This window comes from Fragaria vesca, linkage group LG5, assembly GCF_000184155.1.
Source record: "Fragaria vesca subsp. vesca linkage group LG5, FraVesHawaii_1.0, whole genome shotgun sequence".
In the NCBI taxonomy this organism is placed as follows: domain Eukaryota; kingdom Viridiplantae; phylum Streptophyta; class Magnoliopsida; order Rosales; family Rosaceae; genus Fragaria; species Fragaria vesca.
The window spans coordinates 14,999,103-15,021,531 of NC_020495.1; the positions used below are offsets into that span (position 1 = coordinate 14,999,103).

At 39.6% G+C, this 22,429-nt stretch overlaps 2 protein-coding genes across 2 annotated transcripts; one reads left to right on the top strand and one right to left on the bottom strand.

Annotated features, from left to right (window-relative positions):
- Nucleotides 1-6,494: 6,494 nt before the first annotated feature.
- On the bottom strand, nt 6,495-6,839 carry LOC101292130 (50S ribosomal protein 6, chloroplastic-like). Its single transcript, XM_004301398.1, has one exon. The coding sequence runs from the start codon at nt 6,837-6,839 to the stop codon at nt 6,495-6,497; it is 345 nt and encodes a 114-aa protein (XP_004301446.1).
- Nucleotides 6,840-13,486: 6,647 nt separating this feature from the next.
- LOC101308766 lies at nt 13,487-15,517 on the top strand. The gene is made up of 2 exons (XM_004299802.1): nt 13,487-14,287; nt 14,489-15,517. Exons 1-2 carry the CDS (start codon nt 13,650-13,652, stop codon nt 15,210-15,212), a joined length of 1,362 nt encoding a protein of 453 aa, XP_004299850.1. The 5' UTR covers nt 13,487-13,649; the 3' UTR covers nt 15,213-15,517.
- Nucleotides 15,518-22,429: the final 6,912 nt, after the last annotated feature.

Below are 22,429 nucleotides of genomic sequence, written 5' to 3' on the forward strand. Positions count from 1 at the left end.
CGAAGGTCAGATCGAAGTTCGTCGTCAATTTCTCTTGACGATTCAATTTCCGGCAATGTTCTCAGCCGGAGGCGAGTCGAACAGAGACGCACCATTATAGATCAGTCTCGAATCTTCAAATCCGAACCGTGAGACCATCCGTTCAACTGCAAGTCATAGCAGATTTCATTCTTCTGCCATGCGAGGTGAAGAGGTTGAAGACGCAGCTCATAGACAATCAAGCATGCATAATTGAGCTCGAGATGGAGCTTCAACTGATGAGATAGGGATTTAACGCCGATTCATCAACAGAGATTGAGCTCGGCACCGTAGTCGGCGACGTCCAATATGGAATTGAAGGTGTTTCATTATTTTTTGGTTTTAGAGTGTGTGTGGGAAATTGGGGCTTCAATCTTGGATGATCAATCTGTAAGGGAGTTGCTTTTGTTGCTGGTAACAGTAGCTTTTGTTCTGTTTCATAGCTTTTGTTGCCTACGGTAATAGTTTTTGTTGCCTGCGGTAGTAGCTTTTGTTGTCAGTAATAATAGTTTTTGTTCTGCTTCATAGTAGCTTTTGTTCTGTTTGGTAGTAGTTTTTGTTGTCGATAATAGTAGTTTTTGTTGTCAGTAATAGTAGTTTTTGTTCTGCTTCATAGTAGCTTTTGTTCTGTTTGGTAGTAGTTTTTGTTTGTTGCAATAGGAGCTTTTGTTGTTAGTTGTAGTAGCTTTTGTAGGTAGGGATAGTAGCTATTGTTGCCGGTTGTAGTAGCTTTTGTTGTTAGTAGTAACTTTTGTTTGCGGCGGCAATAGTAGTTTTTGTTGCTAGCAGTAGTTTTTGTTGCTAGCAGTAGTAGCTTTTGTTAGTGGCGGTAGTAGCTTTTGTAGTAAGTGGTAGTAGCTTTTGTTGTTGGTTGTAGTAGTTTTTATAGTTAAGGATAATAATTTTTGTTGCTAGAGGTAGTAGCTTTTGTAGTCGGTGGTAGTAGCTTTTCTAGTTAGGGATAGTAGCTTTTCTTGCTGACGGTAGTATCTTTTCTTGCTGGCGGTAGTAGCTTTCGTAACTGTCGAAAATCTCGCCGGAAGTTGGCCGGAGACATCGCCGGAGGTCGGCCAGAGTCCGTCGGAGACCTCGCCGGAGGTCTACCGGAGACTTTTCCGGGGAGGAGAGTGGTTGTTGACTTTTTACATTAGTGGCATTTTTGTAAATATAAGAGAGAAAATCTAATTTTTTTGGTTGGATGGTAATCTGTAATTTAGTTGAACTTCAATACCTTTATTTAAGCTTGGGTGGACTTATGTGGGTAAAAATGTTTGGGTGGACATATTGCTCATGAAGTCGATGTGTTTATCCTTTTTACATGGGTAATGTCAATCGTCATGATGATATTGCTCATGAAATTACTATACAATGTTTGGGTGGACTTTTATAGGATAAAATGTCTAAAAGTGGACTTCTATGTAATTGGCCCTAAGCATTAACCTCCAGCCATTACCCAATATAAGGACTAACCAATTGGCCACCAATTCCATTCATTTGCACCATTGTATAGTAATTTCATGAGCAATATCATCATGACGATTGACATTACCCATGTAAAAAGGATAAACACATCGACTTCATGAGCAATATGTCACCGGCTACCCTCGACTTCATCGGCAAGAACTAGCTGGTTACTGGGTATGATTGTCATCTTTCCAATTTAGTCAAATGCATATTGCATTCTTATTGCATTCCATTTTAAACATCCTACTTCCTACTCTTTACAAAGTGCAACCTTTCTCACCCTGTTTAATTACTGATCATGACCACTCAAGGAGCCACTTCCTCTTCCTCTGGTTTCTCCCATTCATGGAAATACGATGTCTTTTTGAGTTTTAGAGGCACGGATACACGCAACAATTTCACAGCTCAGTTGTACAACCACTTGACTGAAAAGGGAATCAAAGCCTTTATGGATTGATGAGCTTTAATATGTAAATATCACAATCTCTTCTCACAGCAATTGAAGGATCCAGGATTGCCGTTGTGGTGTTCTCTCAAAATTATGCATCTTCAAACTGGTGCCTGGAAGAACTTGTGAAAATTCTCCAATGTAGAGAATCAAGGCATCAACTGGTGTTGCCAACTTTTTCCAAGGTGGAACCTGCAGATGTCAGAAACCAAAGAGGTAGTTTTGATGAGGCACTTGCTCTCTATGAGTGCAAATTCAAGGATGATCTGAACAAAGTTCTAAGATGGAGTGGAGCTCTTAAACATGCATCAAACTTATCCGGTTGGACTTTCTCAAAAGGGTATTAATTTTCACCTCTAACTGGTTTAACATATAATCTTCTTGTTTTATGCATACTAAGATCTATTTGTAGGATTGCAAATAGTAAACTTAAATTACATATGCTCTCATTGAAAACTATAGGCAAGAATCAAAATTTGTTCATGATATCGTTGAAGAGATTTCGGCACATGTATATAAACGTACCTATTTACATGTTGCTGAACATGAGGTTGGTATACAGTCTCGTGCACGAGAAGTGCTCAAGCTTTTAGATATTGGAAACTCTGATGTCCGCATGGTAGGAATATGGAGTACACGTGGAATTGGAAAGACAACAATTGCTAAAGCGATATACATTATACAATTCAATTGCTCATTAGTTTGAAGTTGGTTGCTTTTTGGCGAATGTTAGAGAAGCATCAATACCATATGGAGGTCTAGTAAAATTACAGAATATTCTTCTTTCCAAGATTCCAGGGGGAAAAGATGTCAAGGTAACTAATGCTGATGAAGGGATCACTGTGATAAAGGAATTTTTGAGTTCACTCTTAGTTATTGATGATGTTGATCAATTGAATCAGTTGAACAAATTAGCTGGAGGGCATGACTGGTTCGGTTTGAAAAGTAGAGTTATTAACAAGAGATACACATTTACTCTATGCTCATCAAGTAAAGCTGATATACAAGGTAAAAGAATTATGTCTAGAAGAAGCTTGTGAACTCTTCATTAGTTGGAATGGTCAGTTAGCAAATAGAGAATTGGTTGATTATGAGAATTGTTTTGAGCAAATTACTCCTGAATTTCAGTGTGTGTAGTGCAATATGCTCAAGGCTTACCATTAGCTCTTACAGTTTTAGGGTCACTCCTACGTGGTAGAAGTATAGATGAATGGCAGGTTGTTTTAGACGGTTACAAAAAAGTTCCTAACAAAGAGATTCAGGAAATTCTCAAACTTTGTTTTGAGGCACTAGAAGATCCGGTGAAATAAGTTTTCCTGGACATTGCATGCTTCTTTAAAGGTAGAGAGAAAGACTATGTAGTGCAAGCACCGGAGGGTTCTGAAATTAAACCCAAGTTTACCATTACAGTTCTAGTAGAAAAGGCGCTCATAAACATTGATAAGTGCAACTGTATTTGGATGCATGACTTGATGGAAGAAATGGGTAAAGAAATAATTCGTCAAGAGTCACCTGGAGAACCTGGTAAACGTAGCAGATTATGGTTTCATGAAGATTCTGGTTTGCACATTGTCCAAAGCTTGTTACCTTTCCTAATACAATGAACTTGCTTCCGACTAATCCAAACGTTGCAGCTGACGAATATGGCTCTATACCAGAAAGTGATGATTAAGTTTGTTTAAGGCTTCCAAAGCTACGCTCGTTCAATGCAGCAGGATGCAATTTGTGGGAGACTGATTTCCTTGTTAATCTCAATAGTGTGGCCAAACTAGAAAGAATACTTCTCTCCGGAAATAGTTTTGAAAGTCTTCCTTGAATTACCAAGTTTGTCAGATTGGAATTGCTGAATTAGTTGGTTGCAAGAGGCTGCGAGAAATTCCAGAACTTCCACCAAGCATGAGAATATTAGACGCGACAGATTGTGTCTCGTTGGAAAGAATTGCAAATATTTCCAACATCTTGGAACAAAAAGAGCCAAATATGACTGATATTCGTATGAACTTGACAAATTGCCGGAAACTGTGTGATACTCTAGCTCAGGACGTCGAAACGATGAAAAGTAGTTTGCTGATCAACGAGGCCACTCTCTTCTCCCTTTGTCTCTCCCAATATGCAATCCCCATTCCAGGTTGTTTTTCCAGCCAGTGATGTTCCAGAGTGGTTAAATGTCAATGGAGTTCACAGAAGGGTTTCCCTTTTATGAATTTTCTATGGAGTCCTTCCACATTTGCCATTAGAGAAAACTGGACTGGTCATCAGTGTTGCTGTTGAGAAGGCAGAATCTCGTTCCCATCATCATTCTTATGAGTGCAGCTTCCAAATCAGCTTTTCATCCGATCATTCTTTAGGGCGTGGTGGGTTCGCCTGGAAGATTGATACAAGAGAGAGCTCTCATGCGTTCATGTATTACTACTACCCCTTCACTGAGCTGCAGCCACTTATCGATATCATTCCGCTGCCTTATACATTTCGAGTTGCTATCGAATCTCCTCTCACGGACAATTACTTTCACGGCCGCCGTCGTATCAAAAGCTGCGGGGTACATCTTGTAATGCCACCAAATGAGGATGTCTCCATAAAGATTTCCAAGGCAAAGAGCCGGACTTTGCCACAGTCGCCCAGAGAGACTCCTGACCCTGAAGTACGGACCATTGTTTGAAGACGATGAAGATGAGTTCAACGACTACATGCTTTGGGAAGATGATGATCCATCTGATGATCAAGCCACTCGATGAACTCCGGATCCTGCTCCCAATTTCTCAAGCCTATATAAACCTATGTTCCTAGTGATGCTTGCTGTACTTCCATTTTCTGGTGGTGACTCCCATTCTTACCACATGTCTTCAAAAATTTGACCCATGCAGGAGGCACACAAGTGAGTAACAATTATCAGGGGTTTACAGATATTTGTTATCAACCATTTCACGATATGCAGAATGGCTCCCAAGAATCTTGATTTTTAGCTTGGGTTTAATGCCCAAAGTATTTGCATTCTGCATAGATTCCGGATATGCAGAATGGCTCCCAAGAATCAACCCATTGATCGGGTACCCATGGGTTTGGGTATGGAAATACCCACAAAAACTAATCCGGGTATCTACCCAGTGGGTATTTACCCATTAGGTATTTACCCATTTTGGAGATGGGTGGGTACATTACCCGCGGGTATTACCCAATGGGTGCATATGCCAACCTTACCCAAGATCCTACCTTGATTTTGTTCTAGCATTACTTATTTGCCCAACCTCATGCTTATGAACCGGTGCCCCGTCTGATCTAACCGTCCATTATCAGACTGTCCAAGATCAATTCATAACATTGAAATGCAACATTTTATCGATCAAAAATAAATGCTGCCTCAGAACCAAGCCAATTCTCAGCACCCCCTCCATTGAATACCAAAGGCAGTTCTTCATCATTACAGCTCGCTCAACAGAAGCTTTAGCAGATAGAATCAAGCCATCAGCAAAACACATATATACAGTTGAGCACTTCAACTATTATGTGTTACAAAAGGGTAATAGGTAGAATGTTGAGGGAGTTCTCATTTTTGAATAAAGAATGGATAGGAAGTGTCACAAAAGGTGATAGGTCTCAAGTCGGTCACAACAACTTAAGAATCCGGACAGGCTCATCAACTTCCCTGACCTTCAGCACTGATGCTAGATCGGAATGTCTACTAAACTCTGTGTAGTCCATAGTTGTGATCCAGTGTCTTCTCAAACTCTTGCATTTTGATTAACAGGGACAGAGTACCCATGCTATATGATCGAGTGAGCTGAAGTTTTGAGGTTTAATCAACAGGAATCTGTATCGTTCAACATGGCATGAGGCTGCAATAATATCCTCCAACTAACCTAAACCAAATTTTCTACCTAAAGCCAAAATCTCTGTAACTTTCTGAGTACATGAAAATTCCTATACAACTTCAACTGATATTGAAAATTCCTATATCGGACTTGACAAAGATATTTCTAAACTGGTTTTCATGTCATGCTCAGAATTTGTCTGTCCTAAACTTATCTCAAGTACTAAACAAATGTGTTTATTAAGACTCAAAAGGAGTCATGCCCTGCCAAGAAATGTATCCTCTCTAATAAGCAGAATTGCAGAAATGAGATTATGTTAAGTGCATTGTAATTAAACATGAAGAAGATACATGGACCTAAACATTGTGTACTGGATTGCTTCCCATTGTTTGAGCAACATACCAACAATCAAACAAGGCACATTGTAGAAACTAGAAAGTAGAAACATGTTATATGACTTATATCCAGTAACCCACTAGGCTAGCATCAAAATGTTTATACTTCCCGCAAACCTATACCTTTCATTTCCTTCATCACTATACTTACCCAAGAGCCAGAACACTATCCTATGAAATCACTTGGCCGGCTTTCAAACATCAATCATGAACGGAAACCTTAACCCAATATACTTACGTAAACAGAGCAAGCATCAGTAACAAAAGCAAGCATCAATTACATAACAAAGCTTAAAGTCTCTATAGCTTAAAAAACCAAACGTAACAACAACAACAAATGAAAGTGAGTACCGATCTCTTCTACTGAACAGTGGCCTGTTCTTGCGGAGGAGAAGGGTCAGCAGCGGAAGCATCATCAGAAGAATTGAGGAAAACCCAATCGGCGGGGAGAGGCGGCAGAGGAGCGTACACGGTGGGCTTACGTTTAACGTCCCAAGCAGCCGTTTTGCGTGGGCGGGTCTTGCGGTGGTGAGCCGTCGCCTTCTTCTGCGGCCTGGACGAGCATTCTATGACCAACCCAGTACTACCACCGCAGAGTGGTGGCGCCATCTGGGTGAGTCCGAACGACGCCTTTGCGGAGGGGTTGCGGAGAGGGACGGGCATGGAGAGGAGTTGAGGCCCCAACATCACAGCGGAGACTGACATTTTTGGGTTTGAGACGAGTTTTTGCGTTTGGTTCTGGAGATGATAATGTGGGTAACGTTATCTATAGTGGGTCTTTGCTTCTTTTAGTTTTACTGGTTACTGCTAGTGTCATGGGCTCATGGCCTTTTCTTTTTACTCTTTTTTTTTTTGGACAGGTTTCGATTAGTGTTGATAAATTAAAAAATGGTGCGTCTATTGTTACCCTACAAACCACTTTATTCACTCATTTACAATACCTAAAATATCATTTTTCTCAATTCTATTTTATTCACCCATTTACAATCCCAAAAATAAATTTTTCTCAATTCTACTTTGTTCAACATACATTCTCTTCTCCCTTACTCCATAATTGTGTTTTAAACTGATCTATGCGTTGTTTATAAATACGGTACAGTTGTCTATAAGAATTTACATACAAAATCGGCATAAAAATAATGAGTAAAGGGATAGACGGAAGCGTCAACAAAGAAACAAAAAGAGGAAAAAAATAAGAAATACAAACAGTTCACCTCATATTCAGGTTGAATGCTAGCGTCTTCAGACATAAAATGACCGAATCTGATAAATTTGAGTTAATGATTATGAAGTACGTATGTGTTCATCCAAAAAAATAAAAGGTAAAAAAAATTGTAATTTTTAACGACTTATTGTCCCTTGTTGTAATTTTTCATCAGGTTATTTTAGTCTTTTAAAAAATCAATAACATGTGAGGTGAATAAAATGATTTGTGGGGTGGCAATAGACGCACCGATTGAAAAATAACCAAACTAAAGGCTACTCTAGTAATACTTTGATCAACTAACTAAGCTGATGACTTAGGTAAACAAATTAAGGTGAAATCAATAGTGTAATAGTGATACTTTGATTCCTAACAAGCCAATAAATAACAAGGTGAAATCAACCACAACTACACTACACTAGACCGATGTATCGGTCAATCAAATTTAAAGTGAGATTACAATTAGTAGCGAAAAACCAAACCAAACTGTTACGACTGAGTCCACCCCCTACCTGCAAGAAACACTTTGCCAACTATTGCTTGGTCACCAAGGTGTTCAGAAAGTATGTTCCAGTTGATCTGAACATGGACCAAGAACCGGGCCAACCTAATGGGAATAGTGAAGCTCAACCAAATTGTCAACAACCGGTTCTCACTCATTTGGAGGATGTGAATTTTGTTCGATAGACATATTTTTTGTTTGGAGTACAACCTCATTTAGCACATAAAAAACCACCCACATTTTTCGTTGTCATAGACTTAAACATTAGTTGACATGGGCCAAGACGGAGTCATTGTGTAAATTTCAAACAAATTGGGCACATTGTAAATGATCGAAATGTTGAGCAGTAAAAAACTAAAGGGTCGCAGCGTCAATAGATAAATCTGTTTTGTTAGGCCCCTAAAGAGCATTGATCTTCCCTGTGAAAACTTATTCAGGTGTATGTTCTCTGCTATGTGTTAAAGCCAAGAGATCACTAACCCCTAAATCTCTAGCAAAAGGAAGATGTAGATTTACTGAGTTGTAAGCACTTTTTTTTTCAAGTCTGTAATCAAAGCATTCAAAAGTGTTGTATTCCATTAATATTCCTCTCAACTTATAGGTCTCTCTAATATTAACTTTTGAATGTTAGGGTAATGTCATATCGAACATTATGGATTAGGGAGGGAAGGGCTTCGGGTTGGACTGTTGGAACTTGGAATATGGTCTAAAGAAAGAAACTCGAATTTCACTATAATAAAATGGGAGGTGGTAATTTACCAAATGACCATCTGTCAAGATAAATGACCAACTGTCAAATGCTTCCAATGAAGGTAGAGAAATTCTTCGGTGTGACGGCCGTGCCACGTGTCCGTGCGACCGGCCGACAGTCGTGCGACACGTGTTTTTTTTTTTTTCTACAGCAGCCGCTGCGTTCTCCTCCGGCGAACCTTCTTCTGTTTTTTCTTCACCCTCGCCGGCCGAAACCATCGCCAACCACGACACAGATCCTCCTCCGCTGCTCTCCCTCATTTCCAGCCCCAAATTCCGTGACCGCCACACCCTCCGAAACCCTACCCCTCCTCTCTCCGCCTTCTTCTTCCTCTCCACCTCTCCGGATCCCTCTCCTTTCCCCTCCATTCGCTCCCGGAGTTCCGACGAGCCAAGAATCTCCAGAGAAAGGAAGAAGAAGCTTCGCCGGAGAAGAACACAACTTCGCCGGAGGAGAACGTGTGTGCTGCTGTAGAAAAAAAAAAAACACGTGTCGCACGACCGTAGGCCGGTCGCACGGACACGTGGCACGGCCATCGCACCGAAGACTCTCTCATGAAGGTAATGAGAGGTAATAATTACCAAAACAAAGGTAATAATTACTGTTCCGTATTGCCCAGCAATATGGAGAACAATCCAAAAGGGAATTAAATGCAAAAATCCCATAGTTTTATATTATAATAAAGGACAATCCCATAGTTTTTCCTTAAAATAATGACATCAGTATGACATGGCGTGTCAAAATGAAACAATCAAGGGCTGAGTCACAGGCAGCAAATCAAATCCCATGGCAGGCAGCCACGTGACCAAACAGGGATCCATCACCTCGTGATTTAACAGAAGTTAGTAACACTTGGTATTATTATTAAAATCAGAATAAATAAACTAATGGATATCATTGGTGCTAATTTAATAGGTCGGGCCCACCAGATCATGCAGTTATCGTGTGCGCAGTAAGTCCACGTGTGCGAAGCACAGAGATTTGGAGCCCGAGTGTGTGAGGAGTAAGATTTTGCATAGAGCGGCGGAGATTCCTTTATGCTCTTATTATTGACAATTTTTATCAGAAAAATTTATAAGAAAAACATTTAATTATTAATTTTTTTTTTAAAATAGATAATTTCATTACTTATTCATAGCTAGAAGATAGATAATTGAAATGGACGAGATCTGTGACCAGCCAAGTAATTTTTCAATTGTTACTTTTGGCTCGGGGTTTTGAGCGAGGGGATCTGGGCTTGTAGGCGTGTGTAGGAGGACAGATCGTTGTTCTTCACCTCTGAGTTATGTGTTGCATGATTGTCGTCTGAAGTCTCTTGTTTCTGGCATTGGCGGTGAAGCTGATCGGATTGGGGTAGGTTATGGTTCATGCGGTCATGCATGGATGGTGGATTTGTCCCCCGGGATGATGACGACGTGGATGGCAGATTTTAGGATGTTTCACGGTGGTCGAGGAGGCAGCAGGCTCGGTGGTGGCTCTCGGCAACGTTGAAGGGGGAGTTTGTGGTGGAGGCAGGCACATCACCTTCGTTTTGGGCCTTGGGCAGGGTCCAATTGAGGCTATTTTGGGCCAAAGTTTGGGCTTGGGTTTCTCTTAACCCATTTCTAAGTATTTAGATTTATCTATTTACGTTCAATCCTGTTTTAGGAGCTGTTACGCTATGTTTTTCTCTAGTATTTCTTGCTTTTCTGTAAGAAATAAGTGAACGAAATCTTTGTAATGAATGGTGCTAGCATGCCACTTCCTTAACTTGCCCAAACGTTTGGCAACGAAGGCATATATCCGTGTCATTTTAGTTTGAGTATCAATGAATTTACCGTATGACTTTTACGTCAAAAAAAAATATCATTGGCTTACACCAAAGTTCTATGGTAGTAAACAATCAGATTTAACTCAATTATTGATCCTACATACAAATGACTTAAATTACTCTATCAAATCCCTATAGCAGATAGAAATAGCCGCTTAGAGACTGCAATTGGTATACAACTACTATAACTCAGGAATCAAACAGGAGTAGTTTTCAATCAAATGTCTAGGCTAAGCTAAAAGGACTAGAACACTAGATTTGGGTGAAAACCCTTAGATCCCAAAGGGAAATGAAGGTATAAGGCCCAAAACAAGAGCCCTAGCCCAATTACGCTTTAAACTCATTACCTTAAAGTCGTCAATTAATCTACTTAACTAAGCAAGTCACGGCTCACTGACATTTATACATCTATGATGCACATGAACCTGTAATTTTAAACCAGTCGTTGATGTTTATAAGCAACATTTTTGCTTATAAAAAACAATATAATTAATATTATCTTTCCTTGAGCTAATAATCAGTTATTCATGTTACCGTAAATATACGTCTTTTAGGCAAAAAAAAAAAGGATCCTAAGAGCCTTGCACCAACAGCGCTCCCAAACCCGAAGGAAACCAAGTCTTCCATCAACCACATATGTGGCTTGACCTGCTATAATCCTTCAATTCCTTCTTCCCCAAATCACTCACCATGCCCATTGATGTAGTTACAACATCGTTTGTTGAATCTCTTACGCTCATGGGGAACGATGTCCTCGACGTCTGAAAGGTGGATGGAGGTGAGCCACATCTTCTTGCACGACCTCTGGTAGTCTGGCTCTGTCGTTGGATCTTCATGACCTCAAACGATACCTTTGTAGTATGTACGTGAGTCTTGAAGAAAGGCTACGGTGTACAACAACGAGCCAAGGATCGCTTCTTAATCAATTTTGAATTCAAATCAAATCAAAAGAAAGTTTTACGAGGAGGTCCTTGAAGATATGAAAAAGCTCCTATCATTCTCCATATTTACGATGGTGTCTCCCTAATCAATCAGGTCCCTATGACTGACTGAGCTCTTCTTAGAGCAAGTCCACCTCAAGGGGAAAAGCCTGACCCAAGTCTTCCTCCACATCAAAGGAAGATCCAGCAAGAAAAAAGCAAGTCCACCAATAAAAATTCATGGCCCAACCTTCATTTGGTTAAGACCTGGGTCAGACCCATGACCCAAGCAAAGGAAAATGAAGGCCCAGGTCTTCCTTCTCCAGCTCAGTCCAAATGCTGGTCCTTGCATGACGCAAGGCTGACGACGACCACGTGAAGCAAGGCATGCATGTTGGTTGTAATTCAAACTCAACAGTCCTTTTAATCTGGACCGTTTGTTGCAATCATAGGAGGAGATCGATGGCTTACAATTATACAATCCTTTCAAACTAAAAACAACTGTAAACTTAAAAAAATCCCAACGGTTACTAGAGTTAGCCACTTTAAAAAATAATAAAAATTCCTATAATTTTTTTGTTTTATATTATGTTTGTGTTATTTTTATATAATTGTATATTATTTTTTTTTTAGGCTTGGCTTGTCAATTTAAATCATGAAATAAATATTTTAATTTCAATATGTCATTTTGTTTATTTAATTATAATTTTATTAATATATAAAATTTATAAACAGTCACTATCATGTGGTGACCCAGAAACATAAATCGTGAGTGGAAACTGTAGCCCAAAATCACTGCCACATGACAACCCAGGTCTCACCCATGACCTAGGTCTTCCCAACAAAGATCCAGAGGGTGGACTTGCTCTTATGAGTTCAGATGACTGATTTCCCACTAGACTATGAGTGTTGGAACATCATTAAGAATGTGTCATATGTGGCTAGCGGCTATGAAGAACTAGATGAACCATTGTTTGCTAAAAAGAGCAAAAATGTGCATTTTGAAGAAGGAAAAGAACAACATGACTCTCATGCTTTGGTCGAGTACACACATGTTGCTACTGAACATGTCCCTGCAACACTGGCTAAGGAACAAATCCTAAAGCGTTCCAAGCGACATTTTAAGATCCTCGTCCACATAATTGAATATTCTAGCTTTACTACAATGACTACCATCCGCTGAAGCTCCTCAGAAGAAGGTGACATTCCCTGAGTTTACTTTAAGTTCCCACTAAACTCTTTGGGACTTAAGGAAGCACCTGGAGGGCGTTATTGTCCTCAGTGAAGCACAAAATGCAGTGAAGAAGAAGGGCTAGTTTAGTATTCTTGTGACTTTAAAAAAAAACTGATGTCGCTGTACTGTGAAAATAATCAGCTGTGAATTAAAACAGTTTTGTATTTGGTAAATACTAGTTTTAAAAGCTGCTGCCAAGATAAAATTTATTAATTTCTAGTGTTTTTAGTGACAGCTGCTTTTAAAAGTAACATTTATGTTGCTTCTAAAAGCAACTGCCAGTGACCTGTAATTTAAAAAAAAAAACTGTTTTTCTTTCATTTACCAAACACTATAACGTTCATAGAAGATTATTGTTGTGGAGCTTACACCATCACCACTGAAAGCTACCTATACTTTCTTCACCAAACCTCCTAGCCCTAATTGCAAGGTAAGAAGAAAATTTAAGTTTCTGATTTTTAACTTTACATATTATTTTGTTCTCAAATAAATGTAGCAGTTTAACCGTCGAGCTTATGTATCGTTGTAAACTAGTATCACAAATTTTTTTAATCTGTTCATTATATCGGTGGATCATATGTAATGATCTTTTATAGGTTGAGAACTTGAGATATAATATCAACTCGATACAAAAAAAAAGTGGGTAAAGTACTCTCGATTTGAACTAGAAAACAATTTTTCACAGTCATCGACTTCCTAATCAGCTAATAGACTACCGGCTCCCATATCAGGTATAGTTGGCAAATGGGTAAAGTCGTCATTTAGCGACGCCCTACTCTACAAACCTCAAAACGCCGTCAACCTCGGTCCGACTGGCATTCGCGCCAGCCTGTTCCCAGCTGTCTCCCAAAAGCCCCCAAAAAATTAAATACTATTAAAATCTCTTAAATATTAGTCCCTCCCTTTCCACACTTTTCGTTTCAGCCAAACTCAAAAAACCTAGACAAACAGAAAGAAGGAACCCCCAAAATCAATCCCTCCAAATCACACCACAATGTCTGCTCACACTCCCCTCTACTGATCTTCCCCCATTGCCAATCACAGAGCAGCTCCTCTCGATTTCGATTTCGATTCCGATTTTGGCCGCAGCAGCAATGGATCCCTGCCCATTTGTGCGAGTCACAGTGGGCAATCTCGCTCTCAAAATCCCCGTCGCTTCGAAACCGGCCCGCACCGTCGTCCACCCTTCCTCCTCGCCGTGTTTCTGCAAGATCAAGCTCAACAACCTCCCGGTCCAAACCGCCGTCGTTCCTTGCCTCCCGCCGGAAACCCAAACCCTAGACGCTAATACCGGCCTCGGAGTCACTGCCGCCACCTTCCATCTCAGCAAGTCGGATCTGGACCGGGTCGCGTCTAAGTCCATCTTCTCCGGGAAACTCTGCCTCAAAATCGCAATCTACACGGGGCGGAGGGGCACCACCTGTGGGGTTAACTCCGGGCGGCTTTTGGGCCGGGTTTCGGTCCCTTTGGGTCTGGCGGGAACCCAGGCTAAGGCTAGTGTGTTCCACAACGGATGGGTCTCCGTCGGCAAAGGCGTTAAGGGCGCCGGTGCTCAGATTACTCAGTTTCATTTGAATGTTAAGGCCGAACCCGACCCTAGATTCGTGTTTCAGTTCGACGGCGAGCCTGAGTGTAGTCCTCAAGTGTTTCAGATCCAAGGTAATATCAGACAGCCCGTCTTCACCTGCAAATTCAGCTTCCGAAACACCGGCGATCGAACCCAGAGATCCAGGTAGATAGATTAATTTGCTCATCTTTTTCGCTGCTTTTAATTTTTGAAAATGATAAGGGTTTCAATTGCGTCTGAAATGACTGAATCTTCAACCGGACTCGATCTAAAGCGAGTGGTTCATTTTCATAGCTTTTACCTACTTTTTCAGTTTCAGTCTTCAATTAATCTCCTAATTTCCTATTTTGCCCTCGTTTTTTTCAGGTCATCGCATTCAGACCAGAGTGGCTCCAGAAGCTGGCTGAGCTCGTTCGGAAGCGAGCGAGAGCGACCCGGCAGGGAACGCAAAGGCTGGTCCATAACGGTCCATGACCTATCCGGGTCGCCGGTAGCCGCCGCATCAATGGTCACACCCTTTGTGGCCTCACCGGGTTCCGACCGGGTCAGCCGCTCCAACCCCGGATGCTGGCTCATCCTCAGACCCGGAGACGGCACCTGGCAGCCCTGGGGCCGCCTCGAGGCATGGAGGGAGCGCGGCGGGGCCGACGGACTCGGGTACCGTTTCGAACTCATACCCGACACCAACGGCGGCATGAGCGCCGGCGGCATTGTTCTGGCGGAGTCGACTCTGAGCTTAAACAAAGGCGGGAAATTCGTTCTTGACCTCGGGTCGAATTCCGGGTCGGGTAATAAAGCTCCGGTCGTTCCGAACTCGCCGGCTTGCAGCCCGAAGAGCAGTGGGGACTTCGGGTACGGGTTGTGGCCGTATTGCTTGTACAGAGGGTTTGTGATGTCGGCGCGTGTGGAGGGTGAGAGAAGGTGCAGCAAGCCTACGGTGGAGGTGAGCGTGCAGCACGTGACCTGCACGGAGGACGCAGCGGCGTACGTGGCCTTAGCGGCGGCCGTTGATCTCTGCATGGACGCTTGCCGGCTGTTCTCGCAGCGGCTGAGGAAAGAGCTCTGCCAGCCGTCTGATTTGCTAGGATGATTCGGCCACTATCCGGCGTCGTTTTGTCCTGTTTCTAATATTCTTTTTTAGTATGTGAGTGGGGTTTGGTGGATTTGGATTTTGGATTCCAAATTTACTTACCATGAGAGGTTTTTTACTTCTACTACTAACAGAGTCAGTAGTGTGTACAGTGAGTGGAAATTAGACAGGGCACGCTTTGTTTTTACTTGTGTGGCTTGTGTTAATTTTTTTTTTCTTTTCACCCCCTTTTAGTTTTTGAAGTGAAGGGTTTGCTTAGGTGATTGTAATTTTCTTTGTTGGGATAATGTAGTTGCTGACTTGAGAAATTATCTTTTTTGTTTTCTTCAATTTGTGTTATTAATCAATTGAATAGCTTAATGGATATATGAGCTGTAATGTAATGTAGCTCCTTTACTAGCCCATGCCATTACAAATACAATTGTGCGCCCTTTTTGGGGTGTTCTGTCTTTTTAATTAAAAATAAGATTAAACTAGCACAAAAGTACATCTAATACATGTCCTCAAACTCTCAAAGCTTGGTCAACAAGGATATTTGCAAACCTTAACTCTGTTGCACTACCAAGACTTTTAACTAGGTTAGGGGAGCTTCTCATGTCCGTGCAAGACTAGCATATGAAGCTTGAATTGATTCAAAATTTCAAATATTTTTCAAAGTTAAGTAATGATTTAGGAAAGCGCTGGACTACGCCAAAGTGTCGTACGCCCATGTGGTCCCGAGACGCGTGGCGTTTTTTCATCGGCAGAGAGGATATTTGAGGGACAGCGCTGGAATTTCTCAGATGACGGTCATTCTTGTCGCTGTCAATGGCGTCTGGGCAAAAGCTAGGGGCGATTGTGTAACAAGACGAAGGGGGGTAGAGCGGCCGGGGGGAGGGGGGTAATACGACGCTGCAGGGAGATTGGCCACATCTCCGCCACCGACAGGGCGAATTAGCTGCAAGCAAAGCATTGTGCACAAGTTCGAAATCGAAAGAGGCGGAGCTGGTTACAAGTTTGAAACTTATTAACTGAAGAAGGTGTTGAAGCCGAAGCAGAGCGTTGTGCACGATTTCGACATTAAATCGTTTTTGCTTACAGGTTTGCAATCGATGAATGGGTTGAAGATGGAATTTGCATGCAACCAGATTGCATTCCCTCCGGAGGTAAGAGTTTTAACTCGGTTCAGTCGGTTGATGTGGTTATTTTCATTGTGTGGCGATATGTGGTTATTAGAATTATTGTCGGTATAGTGTTTTGAGTTCTCGTGCCTTGTACATCTTTATGATCTTGCATTCCCTCTTGGCATGTTCCTATACAAAAAATGGTTAGTTTGTTTGTAAACATTAGATTTGTAGATATGATCTGTGATTAAGCAATGTTTCTTGGCTCTTGGTTGTGTTTGCTAGTGTTTTGTATGTATTGTGTGCCATCATACTTAGCGGAAAAGATGATATCGTGATATGTTTAACTACTTTGTTGTGATTCTAAAGGACATCAGAAAGAGCAGAACCTGCAAGCAAGCTGGATCAACTTTGTATGTACAGTAGTCAAGCTCAAAGCATGTACATGTTTTCTACTCTTCTTTAATACATTTCCACAGTCAAAATGATCAGCTAGTTACCTTTTTTTTTTTGTCCTAGTTGTGGCTACTGATGATAAGAAAATAGCAGCATGCTGTTCAGATTTTGGAGCTAAGGTTACCTCATAGTTGGATGGACTGATAATCTATTTGAGCCTTATATATATTCTACTGGACTTGCATGTAAGAAAAAACTTTGTTTGCTGCTACCAGCTCCACCATAGAAAAGAGTTGTCATTTAAAAACAGAATAAAATTCTTTCAAAGGAGAAAGTTTACCTAAAAACTGCACAATGTATAAGTATAACTCTGTAATTTCAACTATTAATAGAAACAAGACTATAACTTCAACTATAATTTCAACGACTGATACTTGATAGAAAGCAAAAATAAAACTTGAATCAACTAAACTTTCAACCAAAACACAAACAATTAAGTCGTACCATTTAGCAGAGTCTGAGCTGCTTTCATAGATGAAACTCCACACCAAAAACTACTTGCCTACCTGCAGCAGCTTGTAATGAGTTTCCAGCGATGGCTACCAGTAATTGGATTCAGCTCTGCTCTCTCAGCACTCAGATTCGTCTCTAATCTCTCTGGGTTTTGGGTTCCAGATCCAGACTATATCTTCTAATCCTTTTGAATTTGATTACACTCTGCTCTCTCAGCAACGAGCTTCGTATGCAATCTCTCTGTGTTTTGGATTCCAGATCCAGACTATAACTTCGATTCCTTCGAAAGAATGGATCAAGCCCAAGACCATTGTCTGGGTATAAATTTGTGGCAAAATCTCCGTTCTATCCTTCAGTCTCACAGTAAAATCAGGCAGTCACTGTGATGGCCTGAAATTACAAAACTGCCCATCCGTTAACAACTCCGTCTGGAGTACCGTACGACGAGTGTAGTGTAGCTTTTGCCAATGATTTATTGATTTTTACAAACTATAGAAGTAAAATGTTAATTTAAGGGGCGTGACACCCTATTTATGGTAAAATGATAAAACGTTGTCAGAGCTCTTATACAGTACCTGTAATTGTATCAGTAGATACATTTTGTGATTGGTTCAAATACGCTATATATTTGTGTCCCCGAGGAAACCGAGGAATATACCAATCAGCTTGTCATGGACACGAGTTCAATAGTAATGAGTTCCAAGAAGGGACTTAACAGGTAGTGCAATGTCATGCTCTGTCTCTAGTTTGGGCAACCTGAGCTAAGAATTGTTCTTTGATTTTGGCTCCTACTACCAACGCAAATGGACTCCCTAGCAACAAATGAGTGCTCTAGAACGGAATGATGTGGGTATCCAATCAGGTATTTGGCTGATCTTTATTTTTTTAATGCTCATCACATAACCTCACACAACTTTAGTCTAACCTGAACCGATATGATTTTTTCTTTTCTTTTGAGTGCTCTTGAACGAAATGATATGGGTATCGAAGCCTGTTAGCCTGATGATTAGTCTCTGGCCGAGCTTTATTCTTTAATGCTCGATCATTACTGTTTTTGTATCCTAGGAAGTTATCTCCTTACACATAACCTCAAAAAGCTCTAGTCTAGCCTAGACCGATATGTTTTTTTTTTCTTTTGAATAAGCCGATTCAAAATCATTTACAGTTTGTAGCGTTAAAACTTATTTATTTGGACTTTGGAGTTAACTTTGATGTGTGTTCATGACTTCAAAGGGATTGACTTAAGAAGAATGAAAAAAAATAAAAAGAAAGTAGAGTATTAGAAAGGAGTTGGCCTAAAGATACAAAAAAGGAAGGAGTCCTAGCTAGGACCACCGGACAGGGTGGAGAGAGAGGTTGTTGTGGATGGATACGGGGAAGGGAAGGGCGTGCACGTTATGTGCCCCAATCCAGTTCAACAAGAATGAATACATATACACATAATAATAATTGCATCAAGATTATGCTGGATCTTAGCTGTAATGCGCTTTTAAGCGAGGCTTATCTCTTAAATTAGGGAGTTGGTACTTTTGACTCTTTTCATCTCATTATTAATAGACTCACATATCCTTTAGTTTGTCAATTCATTTACAGTCAGTTGTGCTCAACAGTTGTTGATTTTGGTTAAACTTTAAGGATGCGGACTAAATTTCAAACTATTTCACCATTTAATGATTTCAACATGTTTACTTAAGCATGATCAAATACAATGAAGGTATTGAATGTCTAAAAGATACTCTATTTTTTATTTTATTTTAAGAAGAGCTAGAGCTGCCCTTAAATCTCGATTAATAAAACCATAAAATATAAAAAACATAGAGCTTAAACCTTAAATTACAAAAAAAATAACAAATTCTAACATACATCCATCAGCTTAAAAATGCGTTGTGGACCACTCGGTTGTTTTGAGTTATTAAATAAAATCTTGATTCATTGGTTTTATGTTATATCAACTGCACTTAAAAAATTGATTCACTTTGACGTTAGGCTCGACTAGCAATAATATTATTCGGCACAAAATGAAGAAATCCATGTTGGGTTTGGTGTGATTTGAGGAGATGGCAACTGGCAGCCATCATGATTAATTTAAGGGAGGGGGTACACTTCAGGCCTTCACTCTTGGCTTACTTCCAGATTTAAAATGTGATGGAAGGCAAAGCAGGTGTGTGTTATTTTTTTTTTAGAAAAGCAGGTGTGTGTTATGTATAAACTATCTTGGACAAATTGCAATTGAAATATTGAATAGGTTGGTGGCGTGGTGCGTGCCATGGTTTGAGACTTTAAGGTTCAGATGAATTTCTGCTACGCAATTTGGTTTCTGGGACCAATGACTTCAATCCTTTTGGAATTTCCACATCCACAGCACTTGATGGTTTTCTTGAAATACAGATATACATCCAATATACAACTGATGTTTTCGGATATATATCGTGGAAGGTTAGTGGTAAAATCAAGTTAAAATGACAATTTTGTTTTTAATTTTCCGAAAGAGCTTCGGCACAAACATTTTACGTAGGGTTCATGAAAGATCATGATAGTGATTTTCTCACGATCAGTTAACCTTGACCGCCGACGTTAGATTTCCGTTAAAGATACTAGATAGTAACTGGAGCTCTAAACTTGCATCATTTTCTGGACCGGGGACTTTGCTATCCTATGTTGTAACAGTTCTTGCCAGTCTGGTCGTCTCATGAATCTCCAGTAACGAATTTTACCCGACATTTCTCATTCTGATAAGTAAGTAATCAAAATTTCAATTGGTAAATTTGTTAGATTAATTAAAAAAGAAAAGTTTAATGCTTGAATTGATCTGTTTAGTGGTAAATTGGTAAATCTGTTACGCCGACACAAACAGATTTCATTTCTGAATTCAGAATTCAATTTTGAAACATTTGGTAATGAAACTATTTTAGGGAGAGTGGGCATTGGCATTGGCATTGGCATGGAGTCATCGACTAATGGAGCCATGGAGTATGGTCCCCTGTCCTGGTTGTAGTGACTACCAAAAAGCCTAGAGCAGTGTAACCAATCCAAGCTAAAGCCAACGAGGCCAACAGTACTAGTTGGATGAATGATGATGATAACAACAGCAACAACCAAACAAGGCCAATACAAATTCCCAGATTGGAGTCAAGAGTCACGTTCACGAGTGAGTCCTACCGGGACATGCCCAGAGAGCTGTCACTAGCTTTTTCTGTTTGGGGGAACCAGAGAAAAGGACTAATCGTTAACAAGGAACTACTGCCTCTCTCTCTTCTGGGTGGGTATCAGTATCACTCACACACTCTGTTCCTCTCTCTCAGTCTGAGTCTTACAGAGAGAGGAGTCACATGAGCTGCGACGTTACGGTCGTCATTGTTATTCTGTCGCTCTCTTTCTTTCTCTGGATCTAACCCACACCAGACCCAGACTGAGACTCACTCTCCCCCACCACACTGCTACCATAATCTAACCTATTACCTCATTTACCGTTGCACCAAAGCCAATATATTGACCAACGGCTTCACCAACTCCTCAACTGATTACTTTGGCTTTCCTTGTTCATCCTTGATGGCTCTGTGTGGATACAAAGCAAATTCTCGTAGGAGAAATTTTGATAAATAACTATTTTTAGATGTTTGAATTGATTTTTAACCATGTTTTTACAAACTGATTAAAAATGACCATATGAAAGAATCAAAAGTCTTAATTACCTTCTAATTTAAATTTGCATAGTAAAACAAGATATGTCGGTGGAATGGTGGTGTTATCTACGTTATTGATCATTTGGTTTTCATATTCTTTCATAATCTGGATTCCCCATTCTTTTATTTGCATTTGTGGTGCACATATAATGAATATAATGAAACAGACTCACCTTCCATCGATCCCTCAACTTCCTATATGACTCGATCATATTATGTCTTTTTCCTCACTTGGAAGACAATTGAATTACAAGTCATAAATCCATTTCAGAGAGTTATTTGTAAATCTTATCATTACAAGATGATTAGGTAAAAAACCATAACCAACACCTTTTGACTTCACATAGACAGAAAAGAAGTTGAAGCCTCAATCGAATCTTAAGATTAGGAGAAAGTAAAGGCATCTACCTAAACAAATTAATCAAAATCGTTTGAAACTGATCAAGGTTAGTTAAATAAAAAAGAAGAGATCAAAAATTGCGATAAATATATACGAGGGTGATCTAAAATGTTGAGGAGAAATTTTATATAAACACCACAAATAATTTAATACACATCCCTTTCTCAATACACCATTTATTTAATTTCTCATTCAGATATTTTACTAAATACACAACCCAAAGTACCTAAAATACCCTTAATCTAAAAATCTATGAAATATCATATTATGTGACTATATTAACACTATTATTATTGTATAATTAGTATATATTTATAAATTAACATTTTATAGGTGTTCATATCTATTACTTGTGTTAGTTCTTGAGAAATCCTTATAAATTCATTGTTCATTTCAAATTCTTAAACATGAAAATGATAAACAAGATGAAAAATACATATCTGAATAGTGTGTTTAGGTGAAAAGAAAAATATGTGAAATATAACAAAATAGGTGTTCCGTGTTTCTATGCATAACAATTACATCGTTTGACACTTTGACACTCTAAACTTAGAAATTATGAATCTTTAAGGACAAAAAAGAAATTAATTGATTATCCAAATTTCCTTGCAAATTTTTTGTTTACTTTAATAGTTTCCCTAAATAAATTCTCGATCTTAAAAATTTAATTTGTTCTAATTCACTTTACAAGTTTCCAAAAATAAGTTTTCGTTTTTAATATTTTAATTTGGTTTATATTTCACATTATTAGTTTCCAAATATAAGTTTGTTTTTAATATTTAAATTGTATTACACATGCCTCTTTTGGTCATTTAACATACAAATCAAATCTGATTTGAAATATCTAATAATAGGGATGTGTATTAAGTTATTTATGGTGTGTATTTAAAACCACTCGAACATGACTGGGAGAGAGATCCAGTAAAAACATTTGAACATGGTTGAGAAATACAGTTAAATTATATAAGGGTATTTGAGACTTTTGATTTCTTTACATGGTTAGTTTTCAAGGTTAGTTAAATAGAAAAAGAAGATATCGAAAATTGCGATAAATATATACGAGGGTGATCTCAAAATGTTGAGGCTGAGAGAGAGATCCAGTAAAAACATTTGAACATGGTT

What these genes read in the sequence shown, in the direction of transcription:
- LOC101308766 (XM_004299802.1), top strand. Translation starts at nt 13,650, where the DNA reads ATGGATCCCTGCCCATTTGTGCGAGTCACAGTGGGCAATCTCGCTCTC. An exon ending in GATCGAACCCAGAGATCCAG is followed by an intron (nt 14,288 to 14,488) that starts GTAGATAGATTA and finishes CGTTTTTTTCAG; the next exon opens with GTCATCGCATTCAGACCAGA.
- LOC101292130 (XM_004301398.1), bottom strand. Translation starts at nt 6,839, where the DNA reads ATGTCAGTCTCCGCTGTGATGTTGGGGCCTCAACTCCTCTCCATGCCC.